Genomic DNA, 20,284 nt, shown 5'->3' on the forward strand with positions numbered 1-20,284 from the left:
GACTGTGTCTGTCTCTCTACCCCCTCAACGACGTCATTTCCCGCCGCGTCGCCCGTCAAGTCTTTTTTTTTTCTTTCGCTTTTTCTTTTTCTCCTGCTCAATGCCAGCTCGAACAGTATCGACTACTTCCGCGTGACTCAGTTTCGTGTACTATTATCCACGTCTGGGTTTTTTTCTTTCTTTTAAATAAGAAAAGAAAAGAAAAGTTCGTCAACTCCCCTTCTCTCCCCAGACATGAGGACATGACTTGAAGTGGATTTAGACTCCCCAACGGCCCACCGCCCCCCCTTGATGATCTTCCCGCAATATCAATAACGAAGGTGGCAGAAGATGAGGAAGTGTTTCGTCCTCAGCCCTATAGGGGATCGTCATCGGCGGGGTGAGATATGTGGCGTTTCACCAAGGCAGACAAGGGGTGGCGCACACACGGTACTTACTATGATGCGGGAAATGCAGAACCAGACACACCCGCTCCACAATGCGATGACGCCCCATTCTCACGGGCTTACCCGTCGCCCGGGGCCACAACAGGGGCGAAGGAAGACATGACTTTGGATTCGGATACGTGGGTGCGGGCTGATCACATGTGCGCCGGATGAGCTGACCTCCATGATTTTTTTTTTTTTTTTTTTTTTTTTTTGCACTCAGGTTTCCCCTCTTCGTCAAGAGAGACGCCGTCGTACTATCTACTGCTAAACGTGCTATATGGCGGCAGCGTGCCGGATCCGTTCGGTAGGGTCCTTCCTTTTCTGCCTCTGTCTCATTTCCTTCGTATCATGAAATCATAATGTTTTGGCGTCGATGGATATCAAAAAATTCGGGGCCAGGCCAACAGATCCAGAGAACAAAGGCTTTGACGAGAAACCCCAAGGAATGGTGGGAGAAGGTCTGGGGGCAAGCCTGCGACGCTCGCAAGATGCCCGAATGTGTTCTGCGATTGATCCTCTTTGAAATTCCATCTCTTCCGGAGATGTGCCGTTCATCGAATCCCCGTCTATCTGAAAATGAGCAACAAATCTTTTAATGCGCAATCATCCTCCACATGTCCGGCTTCCTTCCTCCCTCCGCTCCGGTCGTCCACTACTACTGTGTTGCTCACAAGAAGGGACGGCGGGGGTAGCTGACGCCCTCGACGGCAGCGTTGTCAACGAACCAGCTGACACGGTCGCCGGCGCCCTCGTTGACGAGGGCGCAGGGAAGACCGTCGCCGTGTTCAAAGATTCTCTTCATGATCTCCTTCTTGCCGCCACCAGTGGCGACAAAGGCAATTTTGACGCCGTGGTTGACGACGGGGAGAGTAAGGGTGATACGCTTGGGAGGGGGCTTGGGCGAGTCTTCGATAGGGGCGACCCAGGCGGTGGTCTCGCGCAGCAGCTCGTGGCCGGGGAACAGACTGCAGGTGTGGCCGTCGGGTCCAGAGCCCAGCAGGAGGAGGTCGAAGATGGGCAGACGCACGCTGTCGCGGCTGGCAAAACTGGTAACGAGCGTCTTCTCGTACTGGTCGGCGAGCTCCTGAGTGTCGTTCAGGTAGGTGGTGTCGATGGGGTGGACGGTCGGGGCACCGAGCTCGGCGGGGATCTTGTCGAGAAGCTCCTTCTTGAGAAGAGCATAGTTGGAGTCTTCGTGGTCGAGGGGCACGGCACGCTCGTCGGCGAAGAAGATTTCCCACTTGCCAAAGTGGACTTGGTCATCGGGCCCAGACGAAGGGGCCAGGAGTGCCTGTGCCAGAGTCTTGGGCAGGGAACCGCCCGAGACGGCGACCTTGAAAGCGCCGTGACGGCTCAGGCCGGCATTCTGTGCTTGGATGACGTAGGATCGCAGAGCAGGCGCGAGGGCGTCAACCGACGGGTAAGCGAAGAGGTTCGGCTGTTTGTTGCTCATGGTGGGGTAAAGGTATATGTGGAAGGCGGGGTGGCGTGGAAGATTGATGTCGAAAGCGAGGTTGTAAAAGGGGGGAAAGGATTGAGGCGGGGGGAAAAAACGGCCTGTTGTTGGTGCAGAAAGAGGGGTAGTCCGGAATTGGAGAAGCTGTGTACAACTTCGACTTCGTTCTGCGGGATGCGATCCTTTTGCGTTGGCAGGTCCAAGGACGTGGAAGGTGTGACAGTTCAGGCGAAGGAGGCTCCAGGCGCGGGGAGGGACGGCTCTCTCTGCTCTGTGCTCTACTCGGGTAGGTAGGTAATAAGGGCCGAGGGTCGGTTCAAGAACGAAGCGGCGGAATGGGTCATGGACGTTTCCAGATGTCTGAAAAAATGTGGAAAGGACAAAAAAAAAAAACTGATAGCGGGGCCAAGGTACGGTACAAGCACGAGGCAGAGATAGATAAGTAGAGGGCGCAGGCAGAGACGGCAGCTCAAGCTATGGGTTGAGCCAATGCGTTATTATGCTTAAGGCCGGATGAAGACTGAGCTTGGGTCCTCCAAATCAAAACGCTTCGCTTTGTGCTCGATGGCTGGCGGCAATAAGCGGATAGCATGAAGCGCAGATAGTGCGGGCGGATGTGCGCAGGATCTTCGGACAGCACGCACACGCACGAAGTACGTTTCACCAGCGATTTGCGATAATAACGGCGGGAAGAGGGGGGAAAGTCTGACTGACCCCTGGCGAGGCGCGCGCAAGAGGGTGTGATCCGGTGGGGGAAGCGACGTTCCCAGCGGACCAGCTATTGTAGACTGGTGGTGGGTGAAGGCAATGCGGGATTATCTATCTCCAATATCTGACGTGTTCGCAATAGAAGCAATATCTCTCTCAGGAAGATCATGTCGGTACTTTGCCGAGACGATTTGGCTTGCGGGATGTCTCGTCTCTGTGTTGCAGAGGAGGAGGGCACAGCAACACTGACCATGACATGTTTGCAAAGCTGGGTCCATTGGGTGGCACCCACAGTGATTTGCTAACAACACTGTCATCGTGCGGCAACGTCAAGTGGTTTGTAGTCTGGGACAGGAAGCGTCGGTGCCCAGGGCGGATGAGGTCTGTCTATCCGTCTATCCGTCTATCCGTCTCTGTGCAGCTGTCGAATGGCCGGCGGGTGGTGAGGTGATTGAGCGAGGGGTGATTTGTGACGAGACGCCAAGGCGATGGGTTGGAATGCAGCAACGCCACTAGAGACCGCGGTTGGAGCTCTTCGTTCACGTGCATTTAGGCGAATAACAACAGTAAAGGTCGGATATAGCTGTATGTATAGGTACAATAACCCGGCTTTTCTTTCACCGGGGAACCGAACTCTGCGCTGCAAAAGATTATCCGAATAGAGCAAGTACATTCACTCACTTACACTGCATACCTATCTACCTACCTACCTACCTACCTACCTAGGCAGTAGTGACCCTCTCCTGCTCCCCTCAATGCGGTATTTGCAGGACAAGATGCAGGCGCAGGCAAGCACTGGACGTGGAAGGGACGGACAATGCCCATCCGGTGTATGTGGCAGGAGCATCGGACATCCCAGCGGTCGTTGCTCATTGCTCGAGGGAAGGTTCGACCGTTTCCCGTCGCCTCGCCTGTGTGCAATGAAAGGAAACCGCACCGCAGAAAAGAAACAATTTTCCGGCCCACCAGCCACACCAAGCCAACTACCGACGTTTCACCACCACAAGTCCGATTCCTGGCCTTTCCAATCAATTCTGTCTGCCTGACGCAGCCTCCGTCAAAGCCTCCGCCATCGAAGCTCAATTCCGGGATAGCCGACTATGTTTCCGGAACCACGTTCGCCCTTGGCCAGCCAACTGTCCGCTTGCCGGCTCGTCAGCCGCTATTGTCCGACGCCCGGTGGGAGGGGCCTTGACTTCCCCGGCCTTGATGCCCGCCCCCGCCCCTTGCATCAGCACCAAGGTGCTGCAACAAGAGCACGAGCAAGCCATTTCGCCACGTTGTTGCTGTGTTACCTGCCGGTCTCTGGCATGTGTCAAAGATTCCGGGAAGGAGTCTAGAACGCCCACCGGCCCATGAACCATCGCAACTTCAGCTGCGGACTACTACTGATTAGAAAAGATGGAGATTGCACACTGGTTTTGATTTAAACGGACGGCTGTTGAGTGTTGGGGACCTGCTCGGCAACACATCGTGCTACTGTCGACACCAACATCAACATAGGCGTCCAGAGACCACGGCGACGCTGACGAAGATGACAACTCGGCTCATGGAATCATCGATGCAGCCCGATCGGAAACATATCGGCCAGAAGACCGAGGCGATCACTACATAGACTATTTGGACTGCATAAACATGCAACAAATACCTGGGGATGCTATGTTCAAGGATTCGCTCTTCAGTCATTGCTGAGACAATAGACGTTATGTCAATTCGACGACATTACCCAATCTCCCAGCGCAAATGATGATGCTTGCGGTTTTCTGCAAGACGCTACCGCAAAAGCCTTGTCGTGTGCTGTTGCCGTCAGCCTTCTTCGCGTTCGCAACAGCCATTGTCTAGTTACTGTATGTAGCTGGTATGGATGCTGCTGGGGCTCTCGACAAGAACAGGGTACCGCTGCGTTACCCGTTTGATAGAAACCTGCATGACTCGGAATATGCCGCAGGGTCCTTGGATACATCAAATAGAGCTGGGCGTGGATTCGATGGAGCGTGACGAGGCTGTTTTGCGCATCGAGATAATCTTGACAATGACGTCATAGCGCCGGCCTGACTCGGGAGCCTCTTACTCTCCGGCTTCATGGGAACATCATGAAGCGCTGGGTTTGGACGGGGGGGGGGGGGTTGCTCACCAGGAACTTGGTCCGACAGTAGCGGAGACGCTGTCGTCATCGCCCCAAATTTCATGTGCGAGGGGGACTTGGGTTGCACCGTTTAAGTGATGAACCGCCGCCTTTTGAAACGGAATGCTGCGATAGCATCATCTACAAACGGTCCGGCTACTTTGGCCATGCGCGTTGTCCGAATGAGAGGAAATTGAAGAGGCATCGAAATCGTTCGATTTGCATGTAAGTTACGGGCAGTTTACAGCGTACTGCAGAATGTGGGCATCATCATATCATCTATGGCGGTGTGCCCACCCGCGCCGCGAGACCACACGCTAGACGACGCAGGGAGCCCGCACAATCGCGTCCACGGGGGGGGCCAGAGCCTGCAGAGGATCCATGTTGGACGTTTCCCGAATTGACGATGAACGGCAGACAGCGGGGCAGAGGTTGCAACAAGGCCAACGATCACCTGGACCCCTATCGCCAACCAGACGGCAGCGCGGCACGCAGCATTATGACGACCAGGGAGGGTGCCAGGGCCCAGGAAAGCAAGCCTCGTTCTGCGTGTCCTTGCTGCCCCCGGATGCCGATCAGGCACTGGCTGACAAGGAGAATGAGGGACACGGACGATGGAAATAACTTTGGCACGACGCCAAAACGGTGTGCTCTCGAGCCTAGGGGCGACGCCGCGGAAGGGATTCGAGAGGGGCCAGTTATGCCAACTACCGGTAACTACCTAGTAGTAGGCCGATCTAATGCAAGTGTATTTCGTGACATGTATTGTTTTGTACACCACTTCACCACAGTAGGTAAACTACCTACTTGTACCCAGAGAAGCTTGCTTATCCCTAGACAAACCCGTCACTGGCTGAGGTGGCATGTGAAATGCCACGCCGAAAGCCAATGCAAAAGAAGCAGGAACCCACGAGGAGGCAAGGCAGAAAGCCAAAAGGCGAATGACGGGATGAAAGAAAATGGGCTCTGGTTGGTGACGTCACCCGGCATGCCGTTCCTTGGAGAAAGAAAGCCCCAACCCCCATTCGCGACAAAAACGCAAACCACGGGGTGGAGGAAGGGATCATGCACGGACAAGCTTGGGATCCCTATCCTACCTACCCCGATGGTGATGTGATGGCGGTAGCTAGTGTATCCATCCGTACCGGAAGAACAAACGTATCCTACCGGTATCCGTACGCGTCTACGTTACGCTACCTCCCTCCTACATCCAGGGTGCTTGCTGCCAGCTGCCACCAACCACTCTGTCCGACCAGCATCAAAGGTTCGTCATGTATTGCGTGTGGGTATCTACATTGTATCCGTAGTGTAGATAGTTAAGGGTCACTTACCCCCCCCCCCCCCCCCCCCCCCCTCCCCTCTCCCGGGGCTCCCTGGGGAGCCAAGGGGTGTGGCATGGATGCCCGGGTGCTCTCTCCTCCAGTCACGGCATCGCGCCTCACGAGTCAACGTCAGGGTAGAAGCTTCGAGTGTTGCGCTTGCGGATAGTGTTACGAGCGGCTGCTACGCAATGTCCAAGTACCAGGCAGGCAGAGCAATTTTACCCCTCCACGCGTGAGGACCCTGAAGTTCCATTTTTCAAGGGTCCAGACCCCCCCACTTGTCATTGCGCACGAACGAACTGCCATCCACGCGAATATCCAATTGGACGTGTTGCAAATTTCTTCTCTCCTCTCTCCGGACGACAAAACCGTCTTACGATTGCTGCTTCCCTCAAGCTACCCCTCAAATAACGGCACGCCTGAACGGAACTGCTATCAACCAAGTGTCAAAAGTCTCCGTCTTACTGGGACTGACCTGGATCAATCGACTAACCTCCTGCTAAGAGCGTCAAACAGACCAAAGAAGAAGCCGAAAAAGGAACCCCAGCCCCGAGGGTGGGAGAATAAGCTGCGGCTTGAAATTAAAAATAAAATAAAATAAAAAGGCGAACTAGCATCGGTTTGGACGCCGTCATCCACCAAAAGCAGCCACGTCCATTTCCCCAGTTACGGGCAAAGAAAGGACATACATACACCCTTCTCTACGATTCCATTCCTTCTCTACATATATTTTTTTCCCTCCGTCCGCTTTCCGGCTCCTTCCTCTCGCAGCCGCATCTCGAAATTCCAGCGGTTCGATCCAGGCAGGGTTGTCATAAAGTAGCCTGACCCTTGTGGGCTTGCCCCGGTCCCGTTGCCGAAAAGGCTCGAAATTGCAATCCTTTAGACACACCATCGCCGCCGCGCGGCTGCCGTGTGCCAGCAGGGTTATTTTGCTCCTAGGATTCAGGTTGTTTCTCACCGTTCCGTTTCCATAGACGGATGGTGTTCCAGTTAGGTACCACAACACATTTCCGTCTGACCTGGACCTTGAGCCCAGGGGAACTAGGATCGTTGCTTCTCCTCACTGACGTCAGTGTCACTTACTTTCATCTCGATTTCGACCTCGATCCTTGGGCGGCTTTTTCTTTTTCCTTCTTTTTTTCTCGCCCCCCTTCTCTGGCTCCCATCTGCGATTTCTTGTTTTAAGCTCGGGAGTTTTGCACGTATCGCATGCCATCCCTCGCCAATCTTACCCTAAGCGAGCACGCTGTACCGGCTTCGCTAAACGCAATGTCCGCGGCCAGCACTACTACAACAGGCAACGAGTCGCCTTTGACGGACGATGCCTCCCATCGCGCAGAACAACTGCTGGAACGCCGCCAACATCTTACCGATGCCCTGACCGGCCTTCCCTACGACTTGATTCTGTATCTCGAGCGCGCCGTGGTTCACTCGGAGCTGGCCTATCCCGATCTCGCCGCGGGTGACGCTTACCGCGCTCTGCTTCTTGCTGACGAGGTCCTCAACGAGGGCTTTGAGTATCACGAGCAAGCCGTCGAAAGCCTGCAGTCACGTCCCCTGGACCCTCTGCCCCTTGTTCTCGACCACGGGCACCTGCTACACTTCGGAAGCGACTATGTTGACGATGAAGCCAAAGACCAGACTGGTCTGGTTGCGCACGTGGCCAAGTTATCTTCTGTGCGCGCCTTCCAGATCCTGTCGCTCAGCCTTCTGCTGTGCGGCTGTCTGAAGAGCGCCTATGATTTCTGCGAGCGAGGCCTGACGCTCGCTCCTACAAACGACGAGTTGCTCCAGACGATGGATTACATCAAGGACATGGCTCGCCGTAGACTTCGCAAGAAAGACTTCAACCCCAATGTCCTGCCGGAATGGGGACTTGTGCGGAGAGAAGTCTACCCCTGGAACTCGTACGAGCCCGACCGCTTCGGGCCCGAGTCTCTCGACTTCCTCAACACCGAGCTGTCTAAATTTGCGCCCAAGTGCGCCGTCCAGGTGTCCCAGCTTCCTGTCCTGTTGGAGGGGGCCAGCGAGATGGACGACTGCGAGTTCATACCCACCTGCAACCAGCTGGGCCTCTTCGCCAAGGAAGACATTGCGCCAGGAGAAACGGTCCTGGACGAGTACTCGCTTCTGACCGCTAACAACCGTCTCAAAGAGCCGGTTTGCGACGCGTGCAGCGCCGAGCTGCCGCCGTTGGGCCATGAGCCCGGCGCTGTCAACTGCGACGAATGCTACGACACGGTTTTCTGCAGCCAACGCTGCCACGATCTGGCGCAAGAGACTTACCACCCTGCTGTCTGCGAAAAGGATGTTGATGCTATCGCCAAGGACCCTGACGCGTCGGAAGCAGACGAGACTCTGCACTTGCTGCTATTGGCTCGCATCTTGGCCATGTCTAACCATCAGGGCATTCATCCCCTGGATGTGATGCAAATAAAGTACATCTGGGGCGACTTTGTGCCTTCGGCATCCAACGAAATCGAGATATCACCGTCTGCGAACCCGCCGCCGAATTGGACGTTGCCTTTCTCGTTCAAGTACAACATCGAGACGCCTTTCCACATCCTCGAGAAGATGGATGTCGACATCTACGCCACTCTCAACGAACACGACTTATGGGTCCTGAACACGCTCTACAGCAAGTTCCGCGGCACGGCGTCGGCACGCAAGAACCCTCGAGACGGCCGACCCGATGTTGCAGCGGTGCATCCCTTCTGGTGCCTGGCCAATCACGACTGCAACCCGAACGTTACATGGGAGTGGGGTGGGCGCATGCTGCTCTGGGCGCGGAACGAGAGGATCGCGGGCAGCGTCCCGGGTGGCCTCAAGGCGGGAGACGAGGTGCTGAACCACTACTGCGACATCACGCTCCCGGTTGATCAGCGGAGGGAATGGGCCAAAGGGAGCCTTGGCGGATGGTGCATGTGCCAACGATGCCGAGATGAGTCCGCCGCCGCCGCCGCCGAACAAGCCGCTACCAACGGCCAGACTGCCTAGTCCCCTCTAAAAGCGAAATGCAGACCATCACAGAGGCATACGGTACACTCTCTGCACTCTACTGCCAACGATTCTACGCATGAGAGAGACTCTTGCTATCAGCGAGCGATTTACGGGATTAGAGAAACATACCAAGCTTAGATATCACGGGGAGGTCGGGATTCTTCTTTATTTATTGATTTTCTGTTGGGTTGGAGCAATAAAAAAAGACCCGGTTTTATGCGTCTTTGGGTCAATGGCCTCCGGGTATAACATTGTACACAAGCGGCGACTTGGGACGGCGGAAAGAGGTTTACTGTTTGCGGAGGAGGATGCATACACGACAAACTTAATCGCGAAACATGTCTGCTTTTTTTTCCATCACCAGTTTTTCGCGTGGACGGTTCCTGGGGTTTGCTCCAGGGCTCGCTCTTCCTAACCAGACTTCTGTCTACACTAACCAACCGTCCGGCTATGCGGCACCCGTCGCCCATCGACCAGTAACTCGATGCTGGGCGCGCACACTTTCTTGCAATACGGTCCGGGACGAGGTCTCATAGCATTCTCGCGCTCGTCTTCCGGAGTCTTGGTACTCCGAATACATGCAACCGGGTATTCAGCTCCTGTAGAAGGGAGCCGGGTGCCTAATGCCGGTGGACATCGAATCCTTGGGATCCGGATCCTCGGCTTCCATGTCACGGCATCAGGTCACACAGTATAAGTCTGCTTCGTTTGCTATACATCTGACGTAGCGGGAGATCCACGTCCGACGGTCCCTCTATTCCGAAGCATCAGATCATGTTTTCCACGACCCGAGCGGGTAGAAGGCGAGTAGCGGGCCGGAAGGCGAGACCCGAAAAAAAGCACGACGCAACATCCATCGGCCCAATCTGTGTCAAAGGTGCAACATGTACGTACAGAGGCTGTATACATACCTACAGGTAAAACACTCGACAAGTTGTCTTGCCGCTACGGACCAATAGTAGTCGGTTGAGAGCACGGCACACTTGCTCCGGGTTCACCAGCCGAGTTGTGGCGAGGGCCTATGTCGCCGCCGCTGTTCGGCCATTCCGGTGCATAGTTGCGTATACACACACACACACACAATCGACTGGCATCTGCATGATGACGAAGTGGCCAAACTATAAGAAGCTCATGCGAGCTAGGTTGGGGTTAGGGGAGCGAGAAAGAGGGAGAGGACAGGGCAATGATCCCTCCCTATGATTTCGGAATGGCTTTTCAGCGGTCACGGCCTGACCAACATTCGTCTGACAGTGTTGAAGTCTCCCTTTGTTTTTTGTTTGTCTTTTTATATACGGAGTATATATATATATATACTTCAGTATCACGTATTTACATGGGGGTCTGTCTTTTCCCTGTCTCTGTAGTGATGGATGTCTCAAACCAGGTTTAGGCATTTGTTTAGGTTGTCTGGGACGAAAAAGGGGATCCCCACGAGCGCTCGAAGAAATGAAAATGTGTGAGAGAGGAGGGGGTGAATGACGTGCCGCCACCAGCAGCCGGCAATGGAATGATACGGCTGACGGCTGGGATGTGGTGCTGGGGGGGTGTGGGTGGTGGAAGTTTTAACTTTTCCTTTTCCCCCTTTCCGTTTTTTCGTGGGCCAGAGTCTCTGAGTCGGGGGGACGGGAGTTCTTTAGCTCCCGGGAGGGTGGGTACACATTCGCGGGTTGCCCAACCCCTACGGGCACGCCCGACCTGCTCTTCGTGATGGTGGCCCGCGCCAACAGAGTAGAGTGTACCAAGCCCGGCTAGAACGCCTCCCGTCCGAGCCCTTCTTCGCCCGCGGCGATCTCCCGTCCGAACCTTTCCCCCTCTCGCCTCTCGGCCTCGTGTGCGTCGCCCTATTTGAAGGGGCACAGCGTGTCGAAGCAGACGCTGGTGGTGATGTCGGAGCAGTCGAGGTCCGCGGCGCAGCCGACCGAGGGCCCGCCGTAGCAGCAGCAGCACTCGGCCTTTGTGGGCGCGCGCTCGTCGAGCTCGGCCGCGGCGAGGGCGGCGAGGGCGAGGAAGAGGAGGGACTTGAGCTGCATCTCTGAATCTCGGGGCGGGAGGAACGAGGTCTTGGCGCAGGGAGCAGGAAGTTGGGGTTTTTTTTTGTGTGTGCCTGTACTAGTAACCAGGACAGACTTCGAAGGGGCTCTCTTTATTAGAATGCCGAGTTGGTTTTGTGATTGCGGTTGAAAATTACATGGTTTTGGCTTTGGGGGAGGTTGGCTTTATATGCCCGTCGCGGTCGACGATGGACGCCGAGATAAGACAGCTATGCGTTGCGAGAACGCTCTTGTCTTTTTCTTCATTATCATGGCAGGGAGTTTCTACATTCCTAATCCAGACTCTTCCGCCGCAGACCGTTTCGTTTGTCCAACTACCAATCTCAGCCTAGTCGGCCAACCGCGCCAAGAAGCGAGGGATCGTGGGAGGGGATGCGGTGGGAGCCGAGTCTCTCGCCCGACGGGGGCCCGGGGACCAATTCGTTCCCGGCGCAGAGAGGCACGCGAGGCGGGCATGTCTGGAAAGCCAAGGCCCATTCGCTGTGGTGGGATTGCGGCACAGCCTGCGATTAGCCAATGCTGGTTGGTGGTCTTATTCGGGTTGCAAGGGGTCCGTCTGACAAGACGGCGAAATGCCAAGGGCGCTGAAGGAAGAAGGATCGTGTGGCGGATTCGCTGATCTCCAGGACGGATCGAGAAGGCGGCTACGCGTTCCTGCCCTGCGGTGCGGTGTTTGTTATTGGTATCGAAGCATCGTGTCTCCAGATAACTCTTTTTTTGCGGTCCAATCGCATCCCGTTTCTCGTCACGGAGGCGGAAAAGGATAACTCGTGGTCGCTAGCTGTTCTGGGTACGGCGGGTGGACGGCCAGAGGGTTCAAAGCCGCCGAGTTTCTCATGCGGGTCGGTATTGAACGCGATATGAGACCTCCTTTGCTGTATCCATGTCAGAAGCCGGAAGCTATAAAAACCTTGTAAACTCCAGTTGATAGACTTGTAAACTCTAGTTTATAGACTTGCCAACTCGGTTGAAAGGTATCCCCCCACAGTAGTCGCTATAGTCTCGATCGAGTTGACAACTAAGCGCCGGAGTCGGCTCCGGCTCCCCGGCTCTACGAGACCAGCTATTGGGCAACCAACAGCGATGGAGCTTCGTTGGCATTCCCGAGGAAAGTGTTACCATGCAAGGAGACTGACCGAGTCAAAGCCAAGGGCTACGTCATACGCCCCGCGATTCAAACGGTCCTCGAGTCGTGGTCGGAAGGGGGGACTGGCGATGCCGGCGCCCTAGTTTCTTCGCCATCATCGCAAGGCACTAACAGTAAAGGCAACGTCGGAGCATCCTCCGATGGGAAAGTCGGTGTCCAAGTCTGCCTCCACGGCCCGGGTTTCTTATCAGCAACCTTCATCGTAATGAGATGCATGAAAATAGAAGGCCCGCTCCGGTCCCTTATTTCCAATCCAATAGTCAAATGTCACTGCTTATCAGGGTGTATATGTAACGTGGAGAGCTCGGTGCAGGACGGGGGCTCGTGGTATAGTATCTAGGGCCAGTTCGTCGGGCAGCTCGGCCTGTCCCCGCGTGCTTGCCCCCCCTACGCCCCCGAGCGCTGCCGCCGGGCGGTGCTTTTGGGCATGCGGGCTCTGCGCTTTCGACTTATCCGGCTCCGTAACGACCTCAATCAAAGCAGGGTGGGCCATGGCAAAGGGTCATTGGAGACGAGATCTTTTTGTTTTTTGTCTTTTGAGGAAACAGGTGAAATTCGGTAGTCCGATCACAACGCCGCCGTCAGAGCTCGTCGTGCGCCGCCCCATTGTTCTCACTGGTCTCTTCGCTCCCGGTCTTCTTCTTTTCCTCCTGGGCAGCCTTCTGCTGCTCCTCCTCGCCCCCCTGCGCCGGTACCTCCTCTGGCTCCTGTTCCTCCAGAGCCGGCGAGCCCACCTGCCAGGCATCGGCGTTGCCCTCGGAAATGTCGAGGATGTGCCGGTCCACCGCCTCCACCGTGATCTTGTCCCCCTTGAAAGGGAACGCCAGGCCGGCGGACGGGTTCTGCACGGCGACACCCTCGCTGGCGCCGGCGCGCAGGCCGAAGAGGGCCGGCATCTCCGGGTACTCGCCGGTGTCGACCGTCACGAAGGTGATGTATTCGTGGTACCTGCGCGCCAGCGGCTTGACGGCGGACGTCCACGCGTCGAGGCTCCCCTCGTCCTTGGAGAAGAAGTATGCCAGCGACTTGCCTGTCTGTAGATCCCGACGTTAGCGGTGGAAACGACACGGACGCGTTATTCATGGGGAGGGCGGCGGAGGAAAAGGGACCACGAACGCTCAGATGCTCGGCCTCGTTCCGGCGAGTCAACCGCGGCACGAGCTGCGAGGCGCACGCGCGCAGCAGGTTCTCCATGGCGCCGACCTCATCCAGCTCCGAGGTCATGTGGTACGCCCCGTCGGCGTTGTTGTAGCACCCGATCCGGCCCGGCGCCTCGTCGATCGTCGCCAGCCCAAACGAGTGGCGGTCCCGGTACCGCTCGGCCATCCCGGCGAAGCGCTCGCGCAGGTTCGTCTCCGACTCGGTCGCGTGAGCGATCACGACGACGTCGTCTTCGTCGCGGAAGGAGGTTGCGGATTCCTCGTCGAGGAGGGTCACGGCGGGGCGGAGCATGCGGCGAACGAAGGCAGCGATCCTAGAAGGGGACGTGCGGCTCAGTAAGAGACGAAAGGACTCGGTCGGCGCAGAAGGGGGGGGACCTACTCGGACGCCTTTCTAGGGCCGCGGAAGCGGTGTTTCGTGCCGTTCTGGAGATACAGACGGATGGCGGGGAAAGATACAACGTCGAAGTCGGCGCACAGCGAAGGGAGGGCCGGGCAATCAACGGATAGGGCGGTCGGGATCGCCTCCTCGACGGCGGACCAGTGCTGCTCGAGGGCTTTGCTCGCGTCGCTGTGGCGGGGTTAACGGATGCCGTCGCGGATGTGGAGGGGGTGGTGTACGTTGAGGGCTTGGTCCGTCAGCACCGGGGCCAACATGCGATGAATAGCAGCTGATCTTGGATGAACGGCTCATCTCGTTGTCAGGGGGCTTACCGCAACAACTGTTCGCATCATTAGCACGGCCGTGGACGAGAACTCAATTCGGCGACCTGTGGGGTCTGCTTACATGCTACCAGGCTAAATTCGTTGGACTTGAGGGCATCGCGAACTTCGGCCTCGGTCTTGTGCTGCCACCCGAACCCCGCGCCCGCAAGCGCCAGCAACGGCAGGAGAACCTTGAATGCCATTTCGTACACGCGGCCTACAGTGATTCGAGCTCAATTGGCCGGCAGGAGCGACAACGAAGAAGCAAACGAAGAAGCAGAGATGAAGAACAGCAAAGAAGAAGAAAAGAAGGACTTGTTAAGCTCCCGCTTCGGGGGAGGTAGCTCCCCGCGTAGGGAACAGAGTTAGACTCGCTGTAACGGGGCGCCCCTGACGGGATGGAGACTTTCTGATTGGCACAACTTCGGGTGAGGCTCTTGAAACGCTGGGTGGGCAGGGGTCTTGATGAGAAGCCGTTTGATCGCCGGACTCGGTGTGGATACCTAGCCTCTAGTGTTTTGGACAGACCACGAACGGACATCTTCACGATGGAGGCATGTTGAATCCTCATCGCAAAACCGATTGCCAGTTTATGTAGCTTTCAATGACACGAAAATAAAATAAAAAAAGTGAAGGCAGTGAAGCTGGGAGGAGCTTCGTGTGGCTAGTACCAGTTGTGGCCGTCACAGATGTGGCTCACCACACGCACAGATCACTTCTATGGATATGAATATCTACTCGGCATCGTCCCACATATGGATCCTAGATAGATCAACTACTTTGCATTCTTTCTAGCAGACGTTGGGGTCCATCACTGTGAAATATTGGCATGCTCTGCCTCCAATGCCAAGTTGAACATGTGTGTAGATGGTGAACTGGCTTTCTCCTGCTGCATGGGCGAAATCGCAAGTCGGGAGGGCGATACCTAGATGACTTGAAGATGGACAAGCCTTGGCATATCGTTTTAACATTGGAGAAACGAAGAGGCGATATATTTCTACAAATCATTCAGAAAAGGAGCTGCCCGCCGAGCCACAACAAACGTCCTCCGCAGTCTTCCAGTGATCAGATGAAGGTATCTATTGTCGCATATACATAAAGCTTGTGGCCACTCCGTCTATCTATTTTATAGTATACGAACCATTACCGTTATTTGTGGCTCTTTGATATGTTTCGTGCAGCTTGATTATAACTACTGTATCCTTGGGAGTGCCGGCTACTAGGAACATAAGCGATCATTGGCAGAAACAACTGATCTAAGAAGAAACTTTTGCCCCAAATCAACTCTCAAAGTTTCACTGCTGCGTACAAACTCATTTCCTTGGCTTCATCATACTTTCCTTGTATTTCAAGGACAGCTACCAAGTCTAAGCGGATTCAACCCCTTCGCCAAGTATCGAGCCGAGAACTTGTACACCCTTGGCGAAGCTATTGAGTCTTTTTTGGGAAGAGGATGCTTAAATATCAAGCGATTCATATATCACACCAACAACCGCTGGTTTTGCGCTCATGTGCAACAATACATCAGGCACTCCCCGACTCCAGGAGACGTGTATAGAAGGAAGGTATTCACTCGAATGGGAATGACGAACATACTGTTAGCCATGCTTCAACAAGGAGAAAAGGAAGCTTACTAGGATGCACCGGATATGGGATGAAGATGATACGATGCAAGACGTGGCAGGAAAAATCAAGCTAGCACTAAAGAACGAGTAGTAAAGAACGTCTTGGTGACATGAAAGTAACAGCATACTGTCACACAATTGGCTATGTTCATTGTAGTTTCGAGTGGCAGGAGTGAAAGATCAAAGCATTGCTAATGTGTCAATGTGATAAGTCAGGTATTGAGAAGAAGAGCGGTCAACCACTGCCTGTCGTTCAATGTTCCGTTTATTGCCCTTGTACTCGCCAAGACTATCAATCAGGCTGGGGCTGACTGTATTGCATGCCTTGTTCAGCTCATGCGCCAAGATTCTCGGTGTGCCATCCCTTGTACACAGTGCACGGTAGTCGTAAGTTGTTCTCGACTAACAGCTTTACAGTACAGTCTGGAGACCGGTTTCTATGGTGCAGCGGGCAACTTGTGTATCTCGCCTAAAAGGCAGCTTTTTTAACCCTCAATATGCGGGTATCTTTGCAAGTGACACCCCACCTAGGTGCCACGTAGAATCTTGAATCCAAAACGAAGGGATGGCTACTGTTCGTGTGCAGTTGAACTGACTAGACTTGGGCCTGCATTCAGAGCCAGGTGAGCCACATCTGGGGCCGGCGTGGCGGGCGTATTCCTCATCACTGGCTTTGACGTTCTCTGTTGTTGCCCGGAACATCTAAAAGCCGCCAAAGGGTGTATGCATGTTATGCAAGTATCAAACCATACATTTCTTGTTGTTGCCGAAACAAGCTCATCCACAAGGCTCTGTATGGATTCTCTGCGGAAGCAACAACCTGCGAAAAGTCGAAGCGGTCGTTGTTGGCCAAAGTAGAAGTAGTCGAACTGATCCTCTGAAAGAAGTTGATTCAGTTGATTTGACTGGCAGACATGAAAAGCGACATGAAGTTTGCCGGTAACAAACAGAAGATCAGATGATCACCCAATGATTGGTCAGGAATTAACTACCTATTGGCCAGTATCCGTATACACTTCCCCCATCCCCTAGCCATATAGGTCAGTTATAAGGATTTGGCCACAGCCCCCGCCTTGTTCGAGTAACAAGAAATCACTGAGACCTAAGATATTATTATGGATCTGTTCTTGCATTTCCTAATATACGCCCTTATTGAAGTCATAAGCATAGACCGCCTGATCCATAGGTCCTCTAGGCGTTATGAGCACGCTCTTGCCGCAGTGCTTTCATTGGCCATTGTTCGAGCTAGCATGAGTTTGCTTTGGCGTGATTGGATCGTGGGATAGCATGGTGTACCGCATCCAACGTGAGATCACGCAGGCTTCCTGTCGTGACACAAGCCGTTATTCCGCTTTGAGAAACCCGGACCCGCTTTTGTCGTTAAACTTGCTGAGCTCTGCGAGTTGCCGTTCTGTGAACACAGGCAAGGTCTTTCTGGCTGCTTATGTTGCCATCGAGACGCCTTCTAGCCAAGTCAAGCAGTCAGGAAAACGTTGACAGAGTTGCGGTATCGTCCTCCTCAACCGTCAAAGATATAATGGCTGGACATACACTGAGGGGAAGACATCGTGGTGATTATGAGAAATGACTATGAAAAAAATCTCTTATGACATGTTTCTTGCTCAGAAGCCCATCTTGGTTACAGCACCGGTGCCACCCTGGGAGTACGAGCCGCCTTTGACTGGACCTGATTCGTAGGGGAACAAAGCAAGACATCCAATGAGCTTCTTGGGCCCGCCTGGATCATGGGGGACGCCCATGCTCATCCTGACAACCTTGCCATTAGGCAAGCCACTTCCGTGCCACTACAGTCTACGTTTGCAACAGCCTGGAACTTTGACGCTGCATGTTTTTTCTGTCAAAACTGCTCAAACTGCAAACACAGGGGTCCTGGATGGCCGTTGACTGTCTGCACAAACAGGGAGAATTACGTGGCTTTTCTGTACCTTAATCCCCGACATGCCCCATTCCACGCTCCTGGCCTTCGTGGCTGGCAGGATAAGTCTGTCACCAACGGCCTTTCCGAATGACACATGACACTAGATGTCACACACATTCAACGACACCATGGCCCGGCCTCAATGGCATCAAGGGGGAGGGCATCTTCATCTCGAGGCTCTCTTTTCTTTACACAACGGGCTCTGTGGTTAGGATCTCCAGTTTGGGGCACACCTCAATCAGCAAAAATCGGATCATGTTGAGCGAATATAGTCCTTTGTCTCCGTAGCACAGCCTCGACAAGCATCAAACAATATTCCAACCGAGTCTTTCAACACACCACCACCCCAGTATCCAATCTTTGGTTTTCGACCTGTCCATCAACCTCCCTCCCTTACATGCACCGCCCCCCTAAACCCCATCCATCAACTTCCTCAACCGTGCCTCGAGCTCATCCGGACTTTGGCAAGAACGAATAGTCGAACTGGAAAGGGCATTTGACCTGGGTGCAGATGCACCCGCTCCCCTTGGGAATCGCCTTGCACCGCATCGCCGGCACGTTGATGTCGCAGCAGCAGCACTGCTCCTGCGTCGCCGGGTCGTGCGGGCACGCGATGGCTGGGACGTTGCAGGTGCCCTTGGGCACGGTGCAGATGTAGTTGGGCCCCGGGTTCTGGATGTCGCACGAGCAGCAGTCGGCATTGGGCTCTGCGCGGGCTGCCTCGCCGGCCGCGAGGGCGTCAGGGGACGCCGCCGGGGACGCGTGGACGACGGAGAGGGCGCCGACAAGGGCGAGGAGGAGGGTTTGGCTCCCGAACTGCATTGCGGCTCGGTGACGAGACTTATGGATGGGCGGGGAAGAGGAAGAAGAAGTAGAAGAAAGAAAGCGAGGTGAGAGAAACTTGCGCTTTGCGTTGGTCGTAGTGTTTGATGTGTGGTTGAGTATCTACAGTTGATTGCTGTTTGACTTGGACCTCTGGGGTTTGCAAAGGTAGTCCTTTCGATGTCTTATATAGTCCATCTCAGCAGTGGAGTTGTACTACCTTGCTCCTCTGTCTTTCAACAAGCAACCCTACCGGCAGGTATGACAACATCGCAACGGGGTCTTTCCAACCATGCCAAGAATGCTCGCAACTGGCCGAGGGGACCAACGAATCACCTCCTTTCTGAGGCAGGCCCGTCGTCCAAGAGGAATACTTCCGAAGAGAGACACGAAGCTTACTCAGACAAGAGGTCGGGAATCGCCAATCGCACGACGGCGACGCTGTGTGCCTCGTCGTGTGTGCAAGAATGTGCCCGTAAGAGGGAAAAAGACGAACCGACAAGGCGTTTTCGCCGATCTCGCCCCGCGTGTGACTGAAGAGGAGGACATGCCCTCTTCCCCGGATCAGCAGAAGAGGATCGTCAGGTGCTTCACTACTTGCTTGGCTCGTATCCCTTCGCTCCGCCGTCCGAGACATCAGGAGGTTCATCCAAGGCGGCGTAGTTACCAGCGAGCAGCGCTCCAGACTTTTTGCCTTGCACTATTCACAAGCGATAGGAAGGGGAAGGTTGTGCTGTAGAGTAGGCGCTTGCCCAACGGCAGAACCTCTCTCCTTCAGATATATGGATTGGTCTGCGCAGAAACCAACCGGTCCGCCAAAAACTCGAAGCTCGAAGCTCGAAGCACAGACACAATCCGCTGCGTTGACTTTTGCGTATATCCCCCCCTCGTCCGCATGATCATTTCGTTCCCATCAAAGGAAGGGCCAAACACATGGCTGACTGACATGTTTCACAGAGGACCCGTATCCCATCGTTGAATGGGGGGGGGCATGCGCGGAGAAACCGCTTGGAGCAAAGAGGTAATACTCCGTACGCCGTACACCACTCGCCAAGAGTGAGAAAGAAGGCGTCTTCATTTTGGGGCCGGCCTCCTCTGCGCCTTGTCCAAGAGGCTAATCAAAAACGCCAGCTACGTCAGCTGAGTGTCTCGGACGGACAATCCAGCCCGCTCCTCCGTGTCCCTGCCAACACCCGATTCTGTTTACGTACATATCTTATTCTCTCTCTCTCGCGCGCGCGTGCCCGGCGGCAGCAGCAGCAGCATCAAGACGTTCAGCCAAGGGACGCTGGCTGAATCTAGCTCTCGCCCGGCCAGACAGGACCCCTAGTGGGAAGAGAGGAACTTTGGTAGAAAGAGAGCATTCCATAGCCTTGGAAGGGTGACTTCCTCCCCCCCCCTTTCCCTTTTTCCAACGACGAGAAAAGCCGGGCTTTCCGGCCTGCGGCGTTTCTGGGCAGACGTTAAGATGACGCCCGTCGCACCTTCCACCGGATCCGGCGATTTTCTTTTCTCTACTGTGACAAGTGTGGTCTCCACCCGCCAAAGCACCCCCCGGAAAGAGGGTTGTTACACGGAGCCGCGCTTCCCTGCCCCCGCCGTGCCAAGTAAATTAAGCAGTCTCTCTCTCTCTCGCCCAGGGACGAGTTTCTATCCTTGGGATGCAGGTCGGTTATCGGACCGTTCGTCCGAGCTTAAGATCTAACTTTTTGGTCAAGCATGGTGAGGAAGGGAGGGTATAAGTGAGGCTCGTAACGTTCACCAACTTCTAATCACTCCGAGCGTCGAAACCG

At 54.9% G+C, this 20,284-nt stretch overlaps 5 protein-coding genes across 5 annotated transcripts; 1 reads left to right on the forward strand and 4 right to left on the reverse strand.

Annotated features, from left to right (window-relative positions):
- Nucleotides 1–1,095: 1,095 nt before the first annotated feature.
- On the reverse strand, nucleotides 1,096–1,881 carry LY79DRAFT_517749 (6-phosphogluconolactonase; the record flags this gene model as incomplete). The annotated part of the gene is made up of 1 exon (XM_060554962.1): nucleotides 1,096–1,881. The coding sequence occupies one exon, from the start codon at nucleotides 1,879–1,881 to the stop codon at nucleotides 1,096–1,098; it is 786 nt and encodes a 261-aa protein (XP_060412936.1).
- Nucleotides 1,882–7,311: 5,430 nt separating this feature from the next.
- On the forward strand, nucleotides 7,312–9,039 carry LY79DRAFT_670620 (Wd tetratricopeptide repeat domain-containing protein; the record flags this gene model as incomplete). Its single annotated transcript, XM_060563802.1, has 1 exon — nucleotides 7,312–9,039. The coding sequence occupies one exon, from the start codon at nucleotides 7,312–7,314 to the stop codon at nucleotides 9,037–9,039; it is 1,728 nt and encodes a 575-aa protein (XP_060412937.1).
- A 1,844-nt stretch (nucleotides 9,040–10,883) lies between these two features.
- LY79DRAFT_670621 (uncharacterized protein) lies at nucleotides 10,884–12,733 on the reverse strand (the record flags this gene model as incomplete). Its single annotated transcript, XM_060563803.1, has 2 exons — nucleotides 10,884–11,102; nucleotides 12,632–12,733. 2 exons carry the CDS (start codon nucleotides 12,731–12,733, stop codon nucleotides 10,884–10,886), a joined length of 321 nt encoding a protein of 106 aa, XP_060412938.1.
- An 88-nt stretch (nucleotides 12,734–12,821) lies between these two features.
- On the reverse strand, nucleotides 12,822–14,308 carry LY79DRAFT_670622 (uncharacterized protein; the record flags this gene model as incomplete). Its single annotated transcript, XM_060563804.1, has 6 exons — nucleotides 12,822–13,274; nucleotides 13,357–13,714; nucleotides 13,783–13,971; nucleotides 14,022–14,029; nucleotides 14,115–14,122; nucleotides 14,188–14,308. The coding sequence occupies 6 exons, from the start codon at nucleotides 14,306–14,308 to the stop codon at nucleotides 12,822–12,824; spliced, it is 1,137 nt and encodes a 378-aa protein (XP_060412939.1).
- Nucleotides 14,309–18,119: 3,811 nt separating this feature from the next.
- LY79DRAFT_517815 (uncharacterized protein) lies at nucleotides 18,120–18,491 on the reverse strand (the record flags this gene model as incomplete). The annotated part of the gene is made up of 1 exon (XM_060554969.1): nucleotides 18,120–18,491. The coding sequence occupies one exon, from the start codon at nucleotides 18,489–18,491 to the stop codon at nucleotides 18,120–18,122; it is 372 nt and encodes a 123-aa protein (XP_060412940.1).
- Between the last annotated feature and the right edge of the window lie 1,793 nt (nucleotides 18,492–20,284).

Source organism: Colletotrichum navitas (assembly GCF_030913465.1).
Source record: "Colletotrichum navitas strain CBS 125086 chromosome Unknown LY79scaffold_39, whole genome shotgun sequence".
NCBI lineage: Eukaryota > Fungi > Ascomycota > Sordariomycetes > Glomerellales > Glomerellaceae > Colletotrichum > Colletotrichum navitas.